Source organism: Rana temporaria, chromosome 4 (assembly GCF_905171775.1).
Source record: "Rana temporaria chromosome 4, aRanTem1.1, whole genome shotgun sequence".
Classification (NCBI taxonomy): Eukaryota; Metazoa; Chordata; class Amphibia; order Anura; family Ranidae; genus Rana; species Rana temporaria.
The window spans coordinates 377,625,393-377,643,226 of NC_053492.1; the positions used below are offsets into that span (position 1 = coordinate 377,625,393).

At 42.7% G+C, this 17,834-nt stretch overlaps 1 protein-coding gene across 1 annotated transcript in view; it reads right to left on the reverse strand.

Annotated features, from left to right (window-relative positions):
• SLC24A3 (solute carrier family 24 member 3) overlaps positions 1–17,834 on the reverse strand; it is a 486,107-nt gene that overhangs the window by 51,983 nt on the left and 416,290 nt on the right. The window contains exon 8 of the mRNA XM_040351007.1: positions 182–207. Within this exon, the coding sequence (XP_040206941.1) occupies positions 182–207 (26 nt within the window). The remainder of the gene's footprint in view (positions 1–181; positions 208–17,834) is intronic.

The window sequence follows — 17,834 nt, forward strand, 5'->3', positions numbered from 1 at the left end:
ACAAATTATCTCTTTTCAAGGGCATTATTATACAACGTTCTTACAATAAAAGCAATGCCCCCAAACCCCTGAACCCATGATTTATTTTAGCCAATTCAATTTAATGCAGGGTATTATTGTAGATACTATTGCCAATGCAAGCGCACTGTAGATTGAGGGGCAATCAAAAGTGTTTACTTACCCGGAGACCTTTTCATCATAAATAAACTGCAAAAAAAAAGTTAAGGCACACATTAATGACAAGTAATCTAAAGAACATATCTTATTTCCCGACATTAGACAACTGTAATGATGAGAAACTGTTTAGGTTAAACAATTAATTTATGTTACAGAATAATATGTCAAAGTTCCTGAGACTGCTTCACAGACCCTGTCCTTGCTTGAGCAGGATCAGTAAAAGTGCAAAATGCAGCCTGATTTTCATCTACATCTTCACAATAACTTGTTATTTAACCACGTAACCCCCGGACCATATTGCTGGTCAAAGACCAGAGCACTTTTTGCGATTCGGCACTGCGTTGCTTTAACTGACAATTGCGCGGTCGTGCGAAGTGGCTCCCAAACAAAATTAGCGTCCTTTTTTCCCCACAAATAGAGCTTTCTTTTGTTGGTATTTGATCACCTCTACGGTTTTCAGTTTTCGCGCTATAAACAAAAGTAGAGCGACATTTTTGAAAAAAATGAATATTTTTTACTTTTTGCTATAATAAATATCCCCCAAAAATATATATAAAAAAAAAATGCCCTCAGTTTAGGCCGATACGTATTCTTCTACATATTTTTCGTAAAAAAAATCGCAATAAGCGTTTATTGATTGGTTTGCGCAAAAGTTATAGCGTTTACAAAATAGGGGGTATTTTTATGGCATTTTTATTAACATTTTTTTTTTACTAGTAATGGCGGCGATCAGCGATTTTTTTCTGGTACTGCGACATTATGGCGGACACTTCGGACGCTTTTGACACATTTTTGGGACCATTGGCATTTTTATAGCGATCAGTGCTATACAAATGAATTGGATTACTATAAAAATGCCACTGGCAGTGCAGGGGTTAAGGGGGCGGGGAAGGGGTTAAGTATGTTCCCTGGGTGTGTTCTAACTGTGGCCTCACTAGGGGAAATGACTGATCTTCTGTTCATACATTGTATGAACAGAAGATCAGCATTTCTCTCCCTGAAAGGACCGGGAGCTGTGTGTTTACACACACAGCTCCCGGTTCTCGCTCTGTAACGATCGATCACGTGTGCCCGGCGGCGATCGCGCCAGCCGGGCACGGGAGTCGGGGGAGAGCGGGGGGCGCGCGCCCCTAGTGGCCTGCGCGAGGGCCGGCTTATAGCTACGGGCTCTCGCGCAGGGGAGACGACCTGCCGCCGTAAAACGACAGCGGCTGGTCGGCAACCAGTTAATGACTATACCATTTACAGGGCAATATTTTAAATGATCAATTAATTAAAATGGTGCTAAAGGTAGAAGTGTTTTTTTTTTGTTTTACCTTAAAGTGGATGTAAACCCAATTTTTTTTTGTTGTCACAATGTAGAGTTTAAGATTTCCTATCATCTGTGCCCAGTCTTGCCACAAAGAGTTAATCCAGCTCTTAGCAATCCTCTTTTCTTTTTTTAGAGAGATAAACGGACAAACAGGAGAAAACTTTTGTCCGTTCCTCCCCCTTGCTTTGAATGACAGGTTATTTACATATCTCATGCACTAGCCTGAGACAGGCAATATTTTTTAATTCCCACCCTCACTCCTTTTCTAAAGTCATGTGGTTACTTTTCTGGATTTTGACTGGATGTTAGTGATCATAGCAGAATTTAGTGTAAGAAATACATATAGAGGTGGGCGGGGAGTCTACTGACATCACGACTCCACCCACAGAGCTCCAGACAACAGACCCAACCACAGAATCTGCAGTTTTTCAGTTCTTATAACAGACAGAGGGGAAACATTTGACAGGTAAGGATACATGCAGGAGGCATGTATATCCTTATAGATCAGCACTATGGCAGTAGTTTAGAAAGGATGAGAGTGGGTTTACATCCACTTTAAGGTAAAAAATACTTCTGGGTGCAGCTCCCTCAGCCCTTCCTATACCTACCTAATTCCCATCTTGATCCAGCAATGTGCATAAGAGCAGCGATTCTCCCGCGTCATCCTGCAGCCCCTTCGGGGTGAGTGCTACATATCTATCCCCCATTCTATCCAACACCAAACAAACGTTTGGCTGTACCTTATCCCAAGTTAGCATTTTTGAACTCTTTCAACTGTTTTCTGAGTATTTTATTCTTTCTCAGTTTTAATTGGAGTGTTTCATGACTCCAGTCTTCAAGGACCAGCCCAAGGTCACGTTTGCCAGGCATCTAGGCAGCTGCAAAGCTATGATAACTGGTCCCAGTGTTAAAGAAACTTTTTTTTGTCTGTGATCAAAAGATCTGTTTGTTGCATAAAAATGCTGACTAAAAACGATTAGACCACATTAAAGAAGCAATTCATGCATAAATTCAAATAATTAATAGCAGTTTGCAAACTTTTTCTCAGAAATGTAAATGAGCATGCTTTGTCACTTAAAGGCCACAACTGCTAAAGACACTTTCTGGAGCTGATTTACTAAAGGAATGTATTTAATGAGCCTGATTGGGTATTAGAGGTAAGTAATGGGGTTTTAGACTTGCCCGTAAATACCTTTTCTTAGGGCCCTTTACGCACCAAAAACCCAGCTTCCCATTGAAATGAATGGAATCGCTGTAAAATTGCAGTAAAAATGCACTGTGATTTGCGTTTTTGGTGCATTTTCGAGTCATAAACCCATTTTTCACAGGTGCAGGCAACCCACAAATGCACCAGAAACGCATCTGAAATACAACAAAATTGCGGTAAAAACACATATGCATTTTTACTGCAATTTTGCTACAGAGCAGTGTGAAAGGGCCCTTAGAGTACAGTGCAGGACAAAGGATATTGACTGGTCACTGGCAGGCAAAACAGCCCCCATATAACTACTACTGTTGAATGAGGAGTATTTCGATTTTGTGGGAATTTCAGAGAAAACATCTATTGCCTACGGACACTAGCAAAAAACGAGCAAGAGGGGTTATATGGGGGCAGTCCTTGCAGATTTGCTTACTAGTGTCCAACCACCTAAAGGAAGGTGCATACTATCCATGGTTTGGACTAAAGATTCTGTGCCCTGTGAGGTATGAATACGAAACCCCTTTAGATAACTAAGTCCCTGTATTACAGGCAGGCACGTCGCTACAGGACAGGCAAAACAAACAATTGCTTGGGGCCCCGAGCTGGCCTGGGGCCCCCAACTTCCCCTTCCCAGGCTGTAGTGTGGCCGAGCTCCTCTTCCTTCCTCCTGGAGTCCTGTCAGTCCGGCCGGGTACCGCACGTGGTACAGGAGATTCAATTTCCTGTTCCCAGCCGGACTGACAGGAAGTGCACACTGAGTGCTCACAGGAAACTGAATCTCCTGTACTGCGCGGTACCCGGCCCGGGCTCTATCTGATAGGGGACCCAAAATGATGTAACACCGGCCTGACAGGAGGAAGAGGAGCTCCGCCATGCTACAGCGGCTGCCTACAGGGAAGAAGGGGAGGTGAGAATAGAAAAACATAGGGACTAGGGAGGGGGGGAGGAATAAGTGTAAAAAATAAGTGTAAAAAATAAGTGTAGCGCTAACGTAGGCTTTGCGTGCGGGGGGGGGGGTGTGCTTGGGAGCCCCCATTTTGCTTGGGGCCCCCAAAATTCCTTCAAACAGCCCTGATTACAGGCATGTAAAAATGGAGTTTCGGGATCCATGCAGCCCTCACACTCTTTCTTTGCAACCCTTAGTGGTATATACATTTAAAGTTAGAAAGTTCCATCTGTTCCCCTTTTTCTTAAAGACTACATTGTTTTACAGCTGAATTTTTAAATTGACACTTTTAGCAAAGAATCATTTGTATCTAAAAGCACACTTTCTAAAAGAAAAGGGAACATACTTACCTCCCGAATTGCTGCAAGTATTCCACACTTCCAAGCATGTGGAACACCTACCTCTCTGCCATATGCTGTGGTCCTTACTACCGGGCCAGATGTCACTAAAGCATGTACAATCTGATGAAAGAAACCACTGCGAGCGGGAGGGGAAGCAGATATTTAACTAATCTGACTGGCTGAACACCTGCAGTGGCACTAGAGCAGTGAAGACGCACTGTTTTAGGGGACAACACTTTGTAAATGTAACTGTATTCACTATTCTTTCAATAGGCATATTTTTGGATTTTCATGTGATCCTATGCTGACAGTATCACTTTAAAGGGAATCAGTGTTTTGCCCATGCAGGCCAAAGTAATGGGTTCACATTAATGCAGACCTCCCAAGCAGCTTATACCTTCCACTCTGTTTAGCTGCCTTCAAAAATAAGCTTTGTGAAAGTATAGAGTCACTTGAGTCATAGCTTATATACCGCGTTTGCCCGGAAAAAAGACCTACCCAAAAAATAAGACCTAGCGCTATTTTCCAGGAGGGCTGCAATATTAGCCCTACCCTGAAAAAAAGCCCTAGTTAAAATGCTTGTAAAATCCTATAACCCACTTTATTACAGTAGTATATAATGTACAATGTGTGTGATTCTGTAATATAATTGAAGGAAAGAGAGCTCCGGCGGGTCACAGATGCACAGAGCAGCCCTACAACAAAGGTATTTGGCACAATTATATTACAGAAACTCACACATTGTATATTATATACTACTGTAATAGAGTGGATTATAGGATTTTTACAAGCATTTTAACGCAGTTCACACTGGGGATTCCTGTTAGGCAGGGAGAGAGAGGGGAGAGAAGACATTACATGGCAAGACCTACCCCGAAAATAAGCCCTACCATGTCTTTTGTTGCTAAAATTAATATAAGGCTCGGGCTTATTTTCAGGAAACACGGTAGAGGTCTGAACAGTGTTGTCTCATGGAGTGTGATACATGGAGTGTGTCACATGTGTCCCTCCATACTCTGATATTCTGAATATTGTCTTTGGCACCATGCACTTGTAGGCAGGTGTAGTATGGCCTCCCTGCACAGGTGGCATTGTGATGGCAACTGCCATGCACAGAGAGTGTAGGACAGAAGAAACTCTTGTTCCTCTGAGGCTCAGGAGAGCAGCTGTCTTGATTGGTCGCTGTTATCCTGGATGACCTTGGCAGCCATCTTTAGTGTGGGCACTGCTAATAAATAGCACTGTCCCTCTGCAGTTATCATGCCTTTGCAAAGTGCCTAGGTCAGGGACAGGAACCCGCTGGTTAGGGATAGTGTGCTTAGCATAAGGAAAGGTTCAAGTGGTGGAGGAACACAATAGGAAATACACGCATGTGTCACCAGCCAGGAGCTTTTCCAGTCTCCAAGCACCATGTTGTCCAGCCACCTCCTTCGTCAGATGTTGTCAGGCGTCATAAGCTGTTTAGAGTATCTTCTGTAATATTAGGACTGTGTTGCAAGGCCTTCTATGAAGTACTACTGTGTCGGGATGGGATTCTGTTAGCGCGTGCTAAAACTTTGCTGCATTTATTGGTCTCTGTGTGCATTCTCTCCACACTAGGGTGACCACATTTCTAAATGGCCATTCAGGGACCCCCTTCCCAAAAATCAGCTTGTGCTGTAATGTAATGAATCACAGCACAGCTGGTGTGGCGGATGCGCGCTTTACCCAGAAGCACTGATCATGCCCCCAAAAAAGGCAGCCGCAACGCCACTTTACTCATTGACAGCACTTGTCCTGACTGGCCGAGACCCGTTTTACCTTGTTCCAGTGCTGGCTTTACACTGCCCTGCTGTGATTAGACACAAGGTGGGCTTTATGATTTCTCCAATCACAAGCAGGGGGCGGGGATTGTGCCTCTCTAGACATTCCCGGCCAGAACAAGTGCTGTCAGTGAGTAAATCGGCTATGTGGCGGTCTTTTTTGGGGGCAACAGAGGGGGGGGGGTGGTGCCTATGTCAGCTTTATTCCGGGACACTGTTTTGTCCTGGAATGAAGGTGCCCGGGACCTGGGACAGACCTGCAAAATGTGGGACTGTCCTGGGCAATCCGGGACACGTGGTCACCCTACTCCACACTGGGTACCAAACGTCTGGCCCTGCCTACGCGCTGAGTATGTTTTAGTGGAGAGAAGAAATGGTAGGTATATGGTGCTATGCAGGGGTCAAGTCCTGGGGAAAAAAGTGTGGGAACTCCCACCCAAGATCCACTCCTCCACCAAAAAAAAAAAAATTATAAGCTTATATGCATAATTACTAAACGTATGTTTTTGTTTTTCAAAAAAAGAAGCAAGTTCTTTCTAAATCCCGCGATAACTCGCGGCAGACCTTCGCAATGTCTCCTGGGAACAATGACAAAAGCTCCCAGGAGACATTGCGGCATCGAGGAAGTGACGGAATATCCGCACACTACCCGATGAATCCATATACAGGAAGCGGCCTGTAACATAAAGGATTACTAAGGTTCGTCTGCCCCTGACAGTGACTTGAGCTGGGCATCGCCGCTTAGTGAAGAATTGGCTTGGGCGGCTCGGGCGGCTCGTCCTGCAAAGGGAACCGAGTTCCTGCTGTGAAAAAAGTGCAGGAACTCCGTTCCCATGCGTTCTTGAGCCCTGGTGCTATGGATGGAGAGAATAAACAAACCTGTTCTTTGCCCTAAATCCATTTGAGTTTGTCATGCCTTCTCTATGAGAATTTTCAACATATAACAATATTCTGATAGCCACTAGATGGCATCTCAATACTATAATTCTAGTTCATTCCAACTATCATCCTATTGTGCCCTTAGTTTCAATTTTTGCAAAAGGAGGACAAAAAAGGCAAAAATTTATTTCCTAGAAGGGTTGGGTGCTAAAAAAAAAAAAAAAAATTTTATCTAGCAGACATCAGAATGGCAAATATATGAGATACACAATTTACATGTATGAGACGTCAAAATGCTAGGCCATTTGACATTCTTGCAGGAATTTTTATACATTTCAAATACACATTTATACTACTATTGCTTAAGAGCAAAATACATTGCAACTGATAACAAAGAAAAGAACTTGTGAAGATGCCCCGCGTTGTCCTACATGGTGCTATGAATCTAAATGACCATTAGCTGCATCGTAATCATCTTCAGATAGTTTATGGTCATATTGCAGCCCTTCAATTGCTGCGGCAGAGGTCGTTCCTCATTCCAGGGGAAGATTTAAAAGAAATTGAAGTCAGATGAATTGTGCTGAAAATGACAGCATTTAAGGCTGAATGCGATCATACAACACAACTTAACACCCTGAAGGAGCAATAAAGCAAAGGTTTATTCCCACAAATCACTCTTCCTGCTCTCGTGCACATCAGTAATATGTACACTTCTGTAAAATCCTCCATCTGTTCACAATTCACTGTTTATTAGGAGCAAGCAATCGCAGATATGTTGGTTCTTTATTTGCTCTCTTTATTTGTAACCATTTAAAGAGAAATTCGGTACACAAGCAGACTTGCAGAGAAGGGGGTCAAAGAAGTCAAAACAGCACATTTTTCCTTAAAGCGGATCTCCGCCGAAAAAAATATATTAAAAGCCAGCAGCTACAAATACTGCAGCTGCTGACTTTTAATATTAGGTCACTTACCTGTCCTGGAGTCCAGCGCCGTTGGCAGCAGAGGACGAGCGATCGCTCGTCACTCTGCTGCCCCCATCGCCATCCTCGGTGAGGGAACCAGGAAGTGAAGCATTGCGGCTTCACTGCCCGGTTCCCTACGGCGCATGCGCGAGTCGTGTGCGCCATGCTCACTGGTCCCCGCTGTGTTCTGGGAGCCGTGTGTTTCTCAGAACACAACGGGGGAGGACGGGATCTGACGTCCTGCCCGCAGTCTACCTGCAGACTGTGTGGCCAGAAGTGGGTGCAAATACCTGTCTTTAAACAGGTATCTGCACCCCCCTCCCCCCTGAAAGGTGTCAAATGTGACACCGAAGGGGGGAGGGTTTCCGATGAGCGGAAGTTCCACTTTAGGGTGGAGCTCCACTTTAACCACTTAAGCCCCGGACCATATTGCTGCCTAAAGACCCAAGGTGTTTTTACAGTTTGGGACTGCGTCGCTTTAACAGACAATTGCACGGTCGTGCGACGTGGCTCCCAAACAAAATTGGCGTCCTTTTTTCCCCACAAATAGAGCTTTCTTTTGGTGGTATTTGATCACCTCGGCGGTTTTTATTTTTTGCGCTATAAACAAAAATAGAGCGACAATTTTGAAAAAAATGCAATATTTTTTACTTTTTGCTATAATAAATATCCCCCAAAAACATATATAACAATTTTTTTTTTCCTCAGTTTAGGGCGATACGTATTCTTGTACCTATTTTTGGTAAAAAAAATTGCAATAAGCATTTATCGATTGGTTTGCGCAAAATTTATAGCGTTTACAAAATAGGGGATAGTTTTATTGCATTTTTATAAAAAAAATTTTTTTTACTACTAATGGCGGCGATCAGCGATTTTTTTCGTGACTGCGACATTATGGCGGACACTTCGGACAATTTTGACACATTTTTGGGATTTTTGTCATTTTCACAGCAAAAAATGCATTTAAATTGCATTCTTTATTGTGAAAATGACAGTTGCAGTTTGGGAGTTAACCACAGGTGGCGCTGTAGGATTTGGTGTACACTGTGTGTGTGTTTACAACTGTAGGGGGGTGTGGCTGTAGGAATGACGTCATCGATCGAGTCTCCCTATATAAGGGATCACTCGATCGATGCAGCGCCATAGTGAAGCACGGGGAAGCCGTGTTTACACACGGCTCTCCCCGTTCTTCAGCTCTGGGGAGCGATCACGACGGAGCGGCTATAAACAAATAGCCGCGCCGTCGTCCCGGATCGCTCCCCGAGGGGACCCGACCGCCGCAAGTCGCAGGGGGGGGTCCCGATCGGACCCCCGACCCACGTCTAGGCAGGGACGTACAGGTACGCCAATGTGCCTGTACGTGCCATTCTGCCGACGTATATGTACATGTGGCGGTCGGGAAGGGGTTAAAGTGTTACTAAACCCGTAACAGTAAAATCAGTCTTTATATGCAAGAAAGCATGCTTGTTATACTCAGACCCCTTTCACACTGGGAGCGTTTTTCAGGCGCTTTAGCATAAAAAAAAAGCGCCTAAAAGAAGCCTCATCTGCAATCCCAATGAAAGCCAGAGTGAGCCCTTTCACACTGCCAGCGCCTAAAAAATGCTGGTAAAGTGCCGCTAAAACTAGCAGCGCTTTACTGTCGTTTTTCGAGCGCTAGCGGGGCACTTTTAACCCCCGCTAGTGGCTGAATAAAGGGTTAAAAGTGCCGCTGGCACCAAGGCGTTTTGCAGGCGCATTGCAGGCACTTCCCAAGGGGCGGTTTAGGAGTGTTGTATTCACCGCTCTTAAAGCAAAAAAGCTGCTTGCAGGACTTTTTTTTTTTCAAGCCTCAGTGTGAAAACACTCGAGCTTTAACATTGGGATTGCAGATGCGGCTTCTTTCAGGCGCTTTACAGTCGCTTTTTTTTACCGCTAAAGCGCCTGAAAAATGCCCCAGTGTGAAAGAGGTCTCAGTGTAAAAGCACTCAGGCTTTCACATTGGGATTGCAGATGCAGTTTCTTTCAGGCGCTTTACAGGTGCTTTTTTTTTTTAACCCTAAAGCGCCTGAAAAACACCCCAGTGTGAAAGGGGTCTCACTGTGCACCTAAGTGGTTAATCCTGTACAATGTGTAAAAAGGCTATTTGATCATGTCTTCTCTGATCCTCCCCTTCTTCCACAGTCCCCAATCCATCTCCTGAGAGTAGAGCCTGCACATGCTCAGTTTAGTGTGCGTAGCTAGAGAGTTATTTTTTTGGGGGGAAGGTGAATGTGATCAGCACAGGGCCAATCAGCACTGTCCAGACAGGGGGTCGGGGTCATGCAGCCTCATAGGACAGTTAGAGTTTCAATGAAAACTCCTCCTACAGGATTTAACCAGTGCTGGACACTAATATAAGTCACAAAACTGCTCTATACTGCTGATGAGAAAGGGTATTTAGAAGTTTATATTTACCGTATTAAAATAATAGCATTTCTTGGTTCTATAAATTGTATGCCCTTCAGCTCCTCCACGGTCCCCCCCTCCACAATACAAAACGTACAAACAGCCAGCCTTTCAGCTCCTTGCTGCCTCCTCTACGCAACAGAAACTTACAAGCAGCTTATTTGACAAAATAATTGTACAGCTCCTTCACTGCCCCTCTAATACAAATGTACAAACAACTGTCCCTTCAGCATCTTTATTGCCCCCTCTCCACAGGAGAAATGTACAATTAGCTGACCCTTTAGCCTCTTCGCTGTCCCTTTCCCATAATAGAAAAGTAATTTACCTTTCAGCTCCTTCACTGATGCAATGTTATTGATCTAGAGACACCCGTATTAACATAAAGAATTCTTTGGAAGTTTTAATAGCAATAGAAAAACCACAGCATCGTCTTTTAGTATGTTACTGTTGTAGATGAAGGCATGCTTTACTATTGTAGATGAAGGCAGGTAAAATGAACCAACAGGAAAATGTGTGGGGACCCCTGAGAAAGCACTTGCTAGTACCCCCAAAGGCGGGCTGAGGCTGCCATTTAACACAAGGTTGGCGTTAGGGCAGCACTTCAACTTAAAGTGGAGTTCCACCCATTTTTTTATGTTTGTCTGTGCTGCATGCCCTAATCTCATAGTGTTCAGAATGGACAATTTTTATTTATTTTGTTGCTTGTTTTATTTTATTTTGTAGTCCTTCATTACTTCCTCCTCCTTATTAGCCTAGGCTATTAAGTCACAAGGCTATTCGCAAGGGTTTCTGGGATAGGCATCATGTATCCCAGTAGTCCTTGCAAATAACCTATTTGCATAGAGAAGGGGCGGCAACTTCCTCTGACACTCCTGTTGCTATGGAAACCTGACTGAAACCTATTACATTGCTTGTGCAGCACTGAGCATGTGCGAGATCTGCAAGGCTGAAATCCAGGAAGTCATACAGTCTGGTTTCATGATGCCCACACTTAAGATGGCCACTGTCTATTTCTAGTTTATAAACTAACTAAATGCTCTAACAACCTAACAAAACTGACCTTAGTTTACAGACTAACTTTACTAGAATACATTAAGCGTGTGTATTACAGGGGTATTTATATTTAAAAAGTGAAATTGTGGGTGGAACTCCCCTTTAAGAGCGATGCTTCTCCAAAGAAGTCATAACAAATTCCTTGTAAACTATGGCTCAACTTCTATACTCTTCAAATTGTTCACTACGGACATCGGTTCCTCATTTCACTCTATGCACTACGCATAACAGTTCATCAATACATTTATAACTGTTCTCTGAATTCAGTTGTGCATCATTTTGGAGCTGGTACCGCTGATCTTGTAGAGGACTCCACCAGTCTAGTAATCTGTGACCTCACTCCCAGTGACGTTGATTTTCCACATGAATACTAGGAAGTTGTACTCTGTACCTGTGCTTACTCTTCTCACAAGGCTTCACTCCATCTTCTGTTACTCCCAGGTTGGGTGCTTTGGAATTCCCAGTATTGGGGTTCCAATTTCTAGGGAAAGATCCAAGCACAAAAGCTCCTTCGCTACCAGGGAATCTGTCACCTTTGCCAAGTCACTGTTTCCCAACTGGCTGGCTGCCTATGCACTTGACACTAGTACAGTAGTCATTAGCAATGGCAATATGGCCTCCTTCGTATAGCTTGACTGTACCTTAGACATTTGTACTGGATCTTCTCTATCTCATCCCCTTATTAAGTCCTGTTGTTTGTGATACGCTACACATGCATTGCACCCCTTTAACTGTGTCCTCAAGTAACTTCAGTTGAATAACAATAAACGTTCTTTACTGAAAAGTAGCAAATCAACAAATCACACAGTATCTTCAATCTACATTTTTGTACATGTTCTGTCTTGGTGCCCCTAAATCCTCATGAGGTAGTCATACCGTATAAAGATGAGAAAGTTCTTAGGTCTAAAAGTCCATGTAGTAATCAGGCTCCCACAGGGGTAGTTAATTGCAAGGAGCAGCATTATATACCTTAAGTGGGGAGACCTGAAACTGTATGTCCAGCCATCTAACTTACTGTGGCGCCCCTGAGAGGTGGTTCCCTCCCTTTTAATGTATTTGTTCCAGCAGAGGGTGGTATTTCCCCAAACAGCTCCGACTTATGCGCTTCGTCACTAGTACTGTGAATTCTGGTTATCCCCTGGTGGGGAGAGTTATCCGGTGAGTGCTGAAAGAAAGGGCGGAGCACGAATGGAAGCACTAATACACCTCATGGTTGTGTGATCCTTTGGAGCACTAACCAAGTTTTTGCCAAACTTTTCTAAGGACTTTTTTAATCAGACCACTTGTCACTTTATGTTGAACCACTAACAGACTTATCAACCAAAAGCACTTTATGTTTTTTTTGCACCATCAGTATACTTTTGCACTTTTAGGTTTGGCCCTATTTAGGCCTCATGCACACTGGACGTTAAAATAACGTTATAAAATCGCCAGTAGCTTTGCAATGAGTTCTTCAACTTTTTTCATCTTTTTTCAATGTTTTAGTGTTTTTTAGCGTGTTTCCTCATTCGTGTGTTTTAGCGTTTTTTTGTTGTTGAAGAAAATAATTTTTAATTTTATTTTTCAATGGATCAAAAATGCAAAAAAGTGCTGGGGAGTGACGTTTTTGAACGGTTATCGAAGTTTATCGTCGTTTATTAGCGTTAGAGCATTTTTACAGCTGAAAAACGTTTCTCAGAACCCACTAGTTTTGGGGTTTTTTTACTGGTTAAAAACGCCACTGCCCCAAACTGCTGATAACAGCCTATGTGTGCATGGACACATAGGATAACATGATGGAGAGTTTATTGACTGTAGAAAAAAACGTCTACTGCCAAAAACAGCTGCTGTAAAAACGTCCAAAAACGTCCAGTGTACATGAGGCCTTAATATTGTATTCTTTGAACATATATTTGTTATAGATGATGATCTATCACTATTGTACAATATTTTGAGTGACTATTTGTTTTTGCACACATGTTGTAACAAATATAGCACCATTTACCACAAGCAGCACCACATCCACTTCACCCTCTCTTGCTTCAAACAAAAGTCTGACATCTACCTAGGTAGTTGTCTTTGTGGAGGCAGCAGCTATATTAACACATTTTTTAGGTCTATATCGCAGAAAATACCCTTTTCTTTTTTACAAAAAAAATAATAAATAAGAAAAATGAAAAAAAAAAAAATGTAAAGCGCCCCCATGCCTTTGTGCTCGCATATGTAAACAATGTTCACATGACACACCTGAGGTATCGCCATGAACGTTAGAGTGAGAGCAATAATTCTAGTGCTAGACCTCCTTTGTAACCCATAACAGGTAACTTTTTTAAAAGTTTAAAGCGTCGCCTATGGAGGTTTTAAAGTATCAAAGTTTGCCGCCATTCCACGAGCGTGCACAATTTTAAAGCATGACATGTTAGCCAGGAGTCAAGTCCTGGGGAAAAAAGTGTGGGAACTCCCACCCAAGATCCACTCCCCCACCAAAAAAAATAAATGATACGCTCATATGCATGTTTTTTTTTTTTTTCGAAAAAAGAAGCAAGTTCTTTCTAAATCCCGCGATAACTCACGGCAGACCTCCACAATGTCTCCTGGGAACAATGACAAAAGCTCCCAGGAGACATTGCGGCATCGAAGGAAGTGACGCAATACCCGCACACACTACACAATGAATCCATATACAGGAAGCGGTCAGTAACATAAAGGATTACTAAGGTTCGCCTGCTCCTGACAGTAACTCGGGCTGGGCATCGCCGCTTAGTGAAGGATTGGCTCGGGTGGCTCGGCTGCTCTAGTCCTGCAAAGGGAACTGGGTTCCTGCTGTGAAAAAAGTCCAGGAACTCCGTTCCCACGCGTTCCCGCAGGACTTGAGCCCTGATGTTAGGTATCTATTTACTTGCGTAACATCATATTTCATATTTTACAAAAAAAATTGGTTATATATTATGTTTTTTAATTTTTTTTATGAAAATTCATTCAAATGTATTTTTTTCCAAACAAATAGTGTTTAGAAAACGGCTGCACAAAATACTGCGTGACATAAAACAATTGCAACCATAGCAATCAACAAAATTGTTGCTCCAGCTTTTCCCCAAGGACACAGTTATTACCCAGTTGGGAACCACTGTCTCCCCTTTTGCACTGCACAGGGATGGTGAAGCCATACTGGCTGGCAATGGAGATAGAGATGAGGGCTTAGCTGTTGACTTTTGACAAGATGTCGGCATTAGCATATATGTAACAGTACTGTTTACTGTCTGTTTGAATACTTGTTTTAGGGAGATAAGAGAGGTGTAGTGGATTAAAAATGTAACACTATGGGGGGCGTGGTCAGCCGCAGAACTGTATGGCTGCATTCTGAGGGAGCTCTCTGAGAACGGATCTCCCTGAGCAACTTACACAGCAACCTGTGAGCCCTAAACAACACAGAGCGATACTGGAACTTACCGGGACTGTAGCAGACATGTCGGCTAAGAGGAAGAACAGTGAGGGACCCCGCAAACTCAGCGCATTCTGCAGCCCGGCTGGGCTGCAGAGAGGACAAGATGGCGCTGCCCCCTCACCTCACTGCAATGCAGAACGGCGGGCTGCTCCCTCACTCCATGAGGGAGAAAATCTCACAGCTACACAGCCCCAGCCTGACAGCGATCGCCTGGATGACATGCTGAGTCCAGTGAGGCAGAAAAGGAGGATCTCCTCAGAACAAGGTAATCCTCACACACCTCATACAGGCCTTGCCTGCAGCCTGGACAAAAATCCCTATGATGAAAAACTACAGGCTATGCCCACTACTGATTTACCAGTACTGGACACTACCTTTAAAGATATGATCATGTCTTTAAGAGGTGCATTACAGCATGATATGATTAGCCTTATGCACAAATCTAAATTGGAGATTGATGCTCTGGGAGAAAGAGTGGATTATATGGAGAATAAAATGTGCGATTTCACTGCTGCGCACAATGAATTAGTGGACTCCCACTTTGATCTAGAAGAAGAAATGAGACAACTCAGGATCAAAGTCGGACAAATTGAAGACAGAAATCGGAGAAATAATATAAAATTCAGAGGTATACCTGAGAATGTGAAGCCATCAGACCTAAAACGCTTCATTAAAACCATGATTTCTGATCTAATCCCTGCCACTCCTCAACAAGAGCTGGAAATTGACAGGGCACATAGACTACCTAAACTGCATTACATAGCAGAGAAAATACCTAGAGATGTCATTGCTAGGATCCACTTTTTCAATGTCAAGGAACAACTGATGCAATTCGCTCGGCGCCACTCGCCACTCCCAGATCCGTATTCTGGAATAATCCTTTACTCGGATTTCTCACAAGCGACAATCTTAGCTCGCAAAAATCTAAACTCGATCACTAAAGTGCTGAGAAACCATGGCAAAATTTACAAATGGGGCTTCCCCACAAAAATTCTGGTAGATTTTAAAGGCACCTCATACACTATTAACGGAATGGAACAGGGTCTGAAAATCCTCCGCTCATGGGGTCTACTCCCAAACCAAGAAAATACCAAAATGGACACTACTACACCTGGTCCCATTTCCCAGGACTGGAAAACAACTTAAAAATCCTCTCATGGCGATTAAAAAAAAAAAAAAATCCTCTCATGACACGTTTTAATGTCCAGGCACAAACTGAGGCCTCACAAATCTCTTTTGCCCATGTTTAAGGGCCTTTTGCAGCTCAGGGAATCCAGATTTTGAATAATTCCTGACTGGACTTCTCTCCAAGTTTTTACCCCCAATCGATTGGAAGTACATAGTCATGTACACAGGAGTTGGAGCACAACAACTCCTATTCTTTTTTCACAGTTTTACTAAGCTTTTGTTGATTTTTCTTCCCTGGTTCGTTCACCATTTTCTGTTTTTTTTCTGCTGCCTGTACACCATTTCTAAAGCAACACCACCATCTACTGGCAAAACAATATTACTACGCCACAATGATATACCATCTACCCACAAAAAAACTATCTCCTACAAGACTGACTCTACAACAAAGCATCCTCAACTGATAAGATATGCCACTTAAACTCATGTCTTTCAATGTCAAAGGCTTGAACAGCCCTCATAAAAGAAAAGCATTGTGGACAGATGCAATTAAATTCGGAAGTGATGTTGTTTGCATCCAGGAATCCCATTTCGCTAAGGATAAAACACCTACCTTCAAACATCATAATTTTCCCCACATTTTCCTCTCCAGCAACGAAAGAAAAAAAAAAAAAGGGGTGGCTATAGCTATCAAAGACACTGTATCGTTCCAACAAATAGATCTCAAAACTGACACCCAAGGAAGATACATAATTCTGGTTGCCACCTTAGACAACGTGACATACACCATTGTCAATATTTATGCCCCCAATAAAAATCCCCACCAATTCATCCAAAAAGTGATTGGGAAGACAAGAAAAATTCAGAAAGGCCACCTCTTGATCTGTGGAGACTTCAACGCACCGATGGATCCTGATATGGACACCTCCAAGAAAGGAAAAGCTCCCAGAAAGGGTCTTTCCAACATTTTCTCAGCAGAAGACCTGTACGATCCCTGGAGATGCCTTCATACCACAGAAAAATACTTTACTTTCTTCTCCAATGTTCATAAGACGTACTCCAGAATAGACTATTTCATCACAGATAAAAATCTCCTCACAAAAGTAGCGAATGCTAGTATTCACAACCTAACATGGTCTGATCACGCTCCAATCACTCTTGATATTAATTCGAACCAAAATTGCCCCAACAATTATCTTTGGAGAAACAATACATATATCCTCTCCCAGGAGAAACATAGATCTGTGATGAAAAAAGGTCTAAAAGAATTTTTTGATGTAAATGATAATATGTCCGTTAACAACACTACTCTATGGTGTGCTCACAAAGCTTATGCGAGAGGTCTCTTAATTCAAATCACCGCTAGAGAGAAAAAAAATAGAAACAACACGATCAACTCAATACTAGTAGAAATTTCCAACCTTGAAAAGTTACACAAAAAAAAACCCCAAAACATAATCTTAGAACGCCAACTCAATAACCTTAGATCTGATCTTAGATCCTTATTAATTGCTGACCATGACAAATATCTTAAAAAACTAAATTTAAAATACTACTCCCAAGGTAACAGAGCAGGTAAGTTAATGGCCTCCCAAATAAAACTTCGCCAACAAAAGAACAAAATTCATAAACTAACCCACCACACCTCAGGCAAAACAATCCTCAATCCTAAAGAGATAGCAGATACTTTCTCACTGTACTATGAGACACTCTATAATCTAAAAAATGACACTCTCACCCCCCAACCAAACGCTGATAACATCTCATCATTTTTAGACAATATTGTCCTTCCTTCCATTGATCCTACATCATTAGAATTACTCAACAAACCTATATCAGATGAAGAAATTATTAAGGTCATACACGAACTACCAAAAAATAAATCACCAGGCCCAGATGGCCTATCAGGAGAATATTATACTGCCTTTGAAGAAACCCTAGTCCCCTATCTTTCCAACCTATTTAATCAAGCAGCTAACTCAGAAGCCCTCGCAAAAGAACTGCTAGAAGCAATAATTATCACTATACCTAAATCAGGCAAAGATCCCACTTCACCTTTAAACTATAGGCCCATTTCCCTACTAAACTCAGATCTGAAAATCTACGCAAAGATACTGGCGAATAGACTCGTTAATATAATTCCCACCCTAATTAAACCAGATCAAGTTGGCTTTGTTAAAAG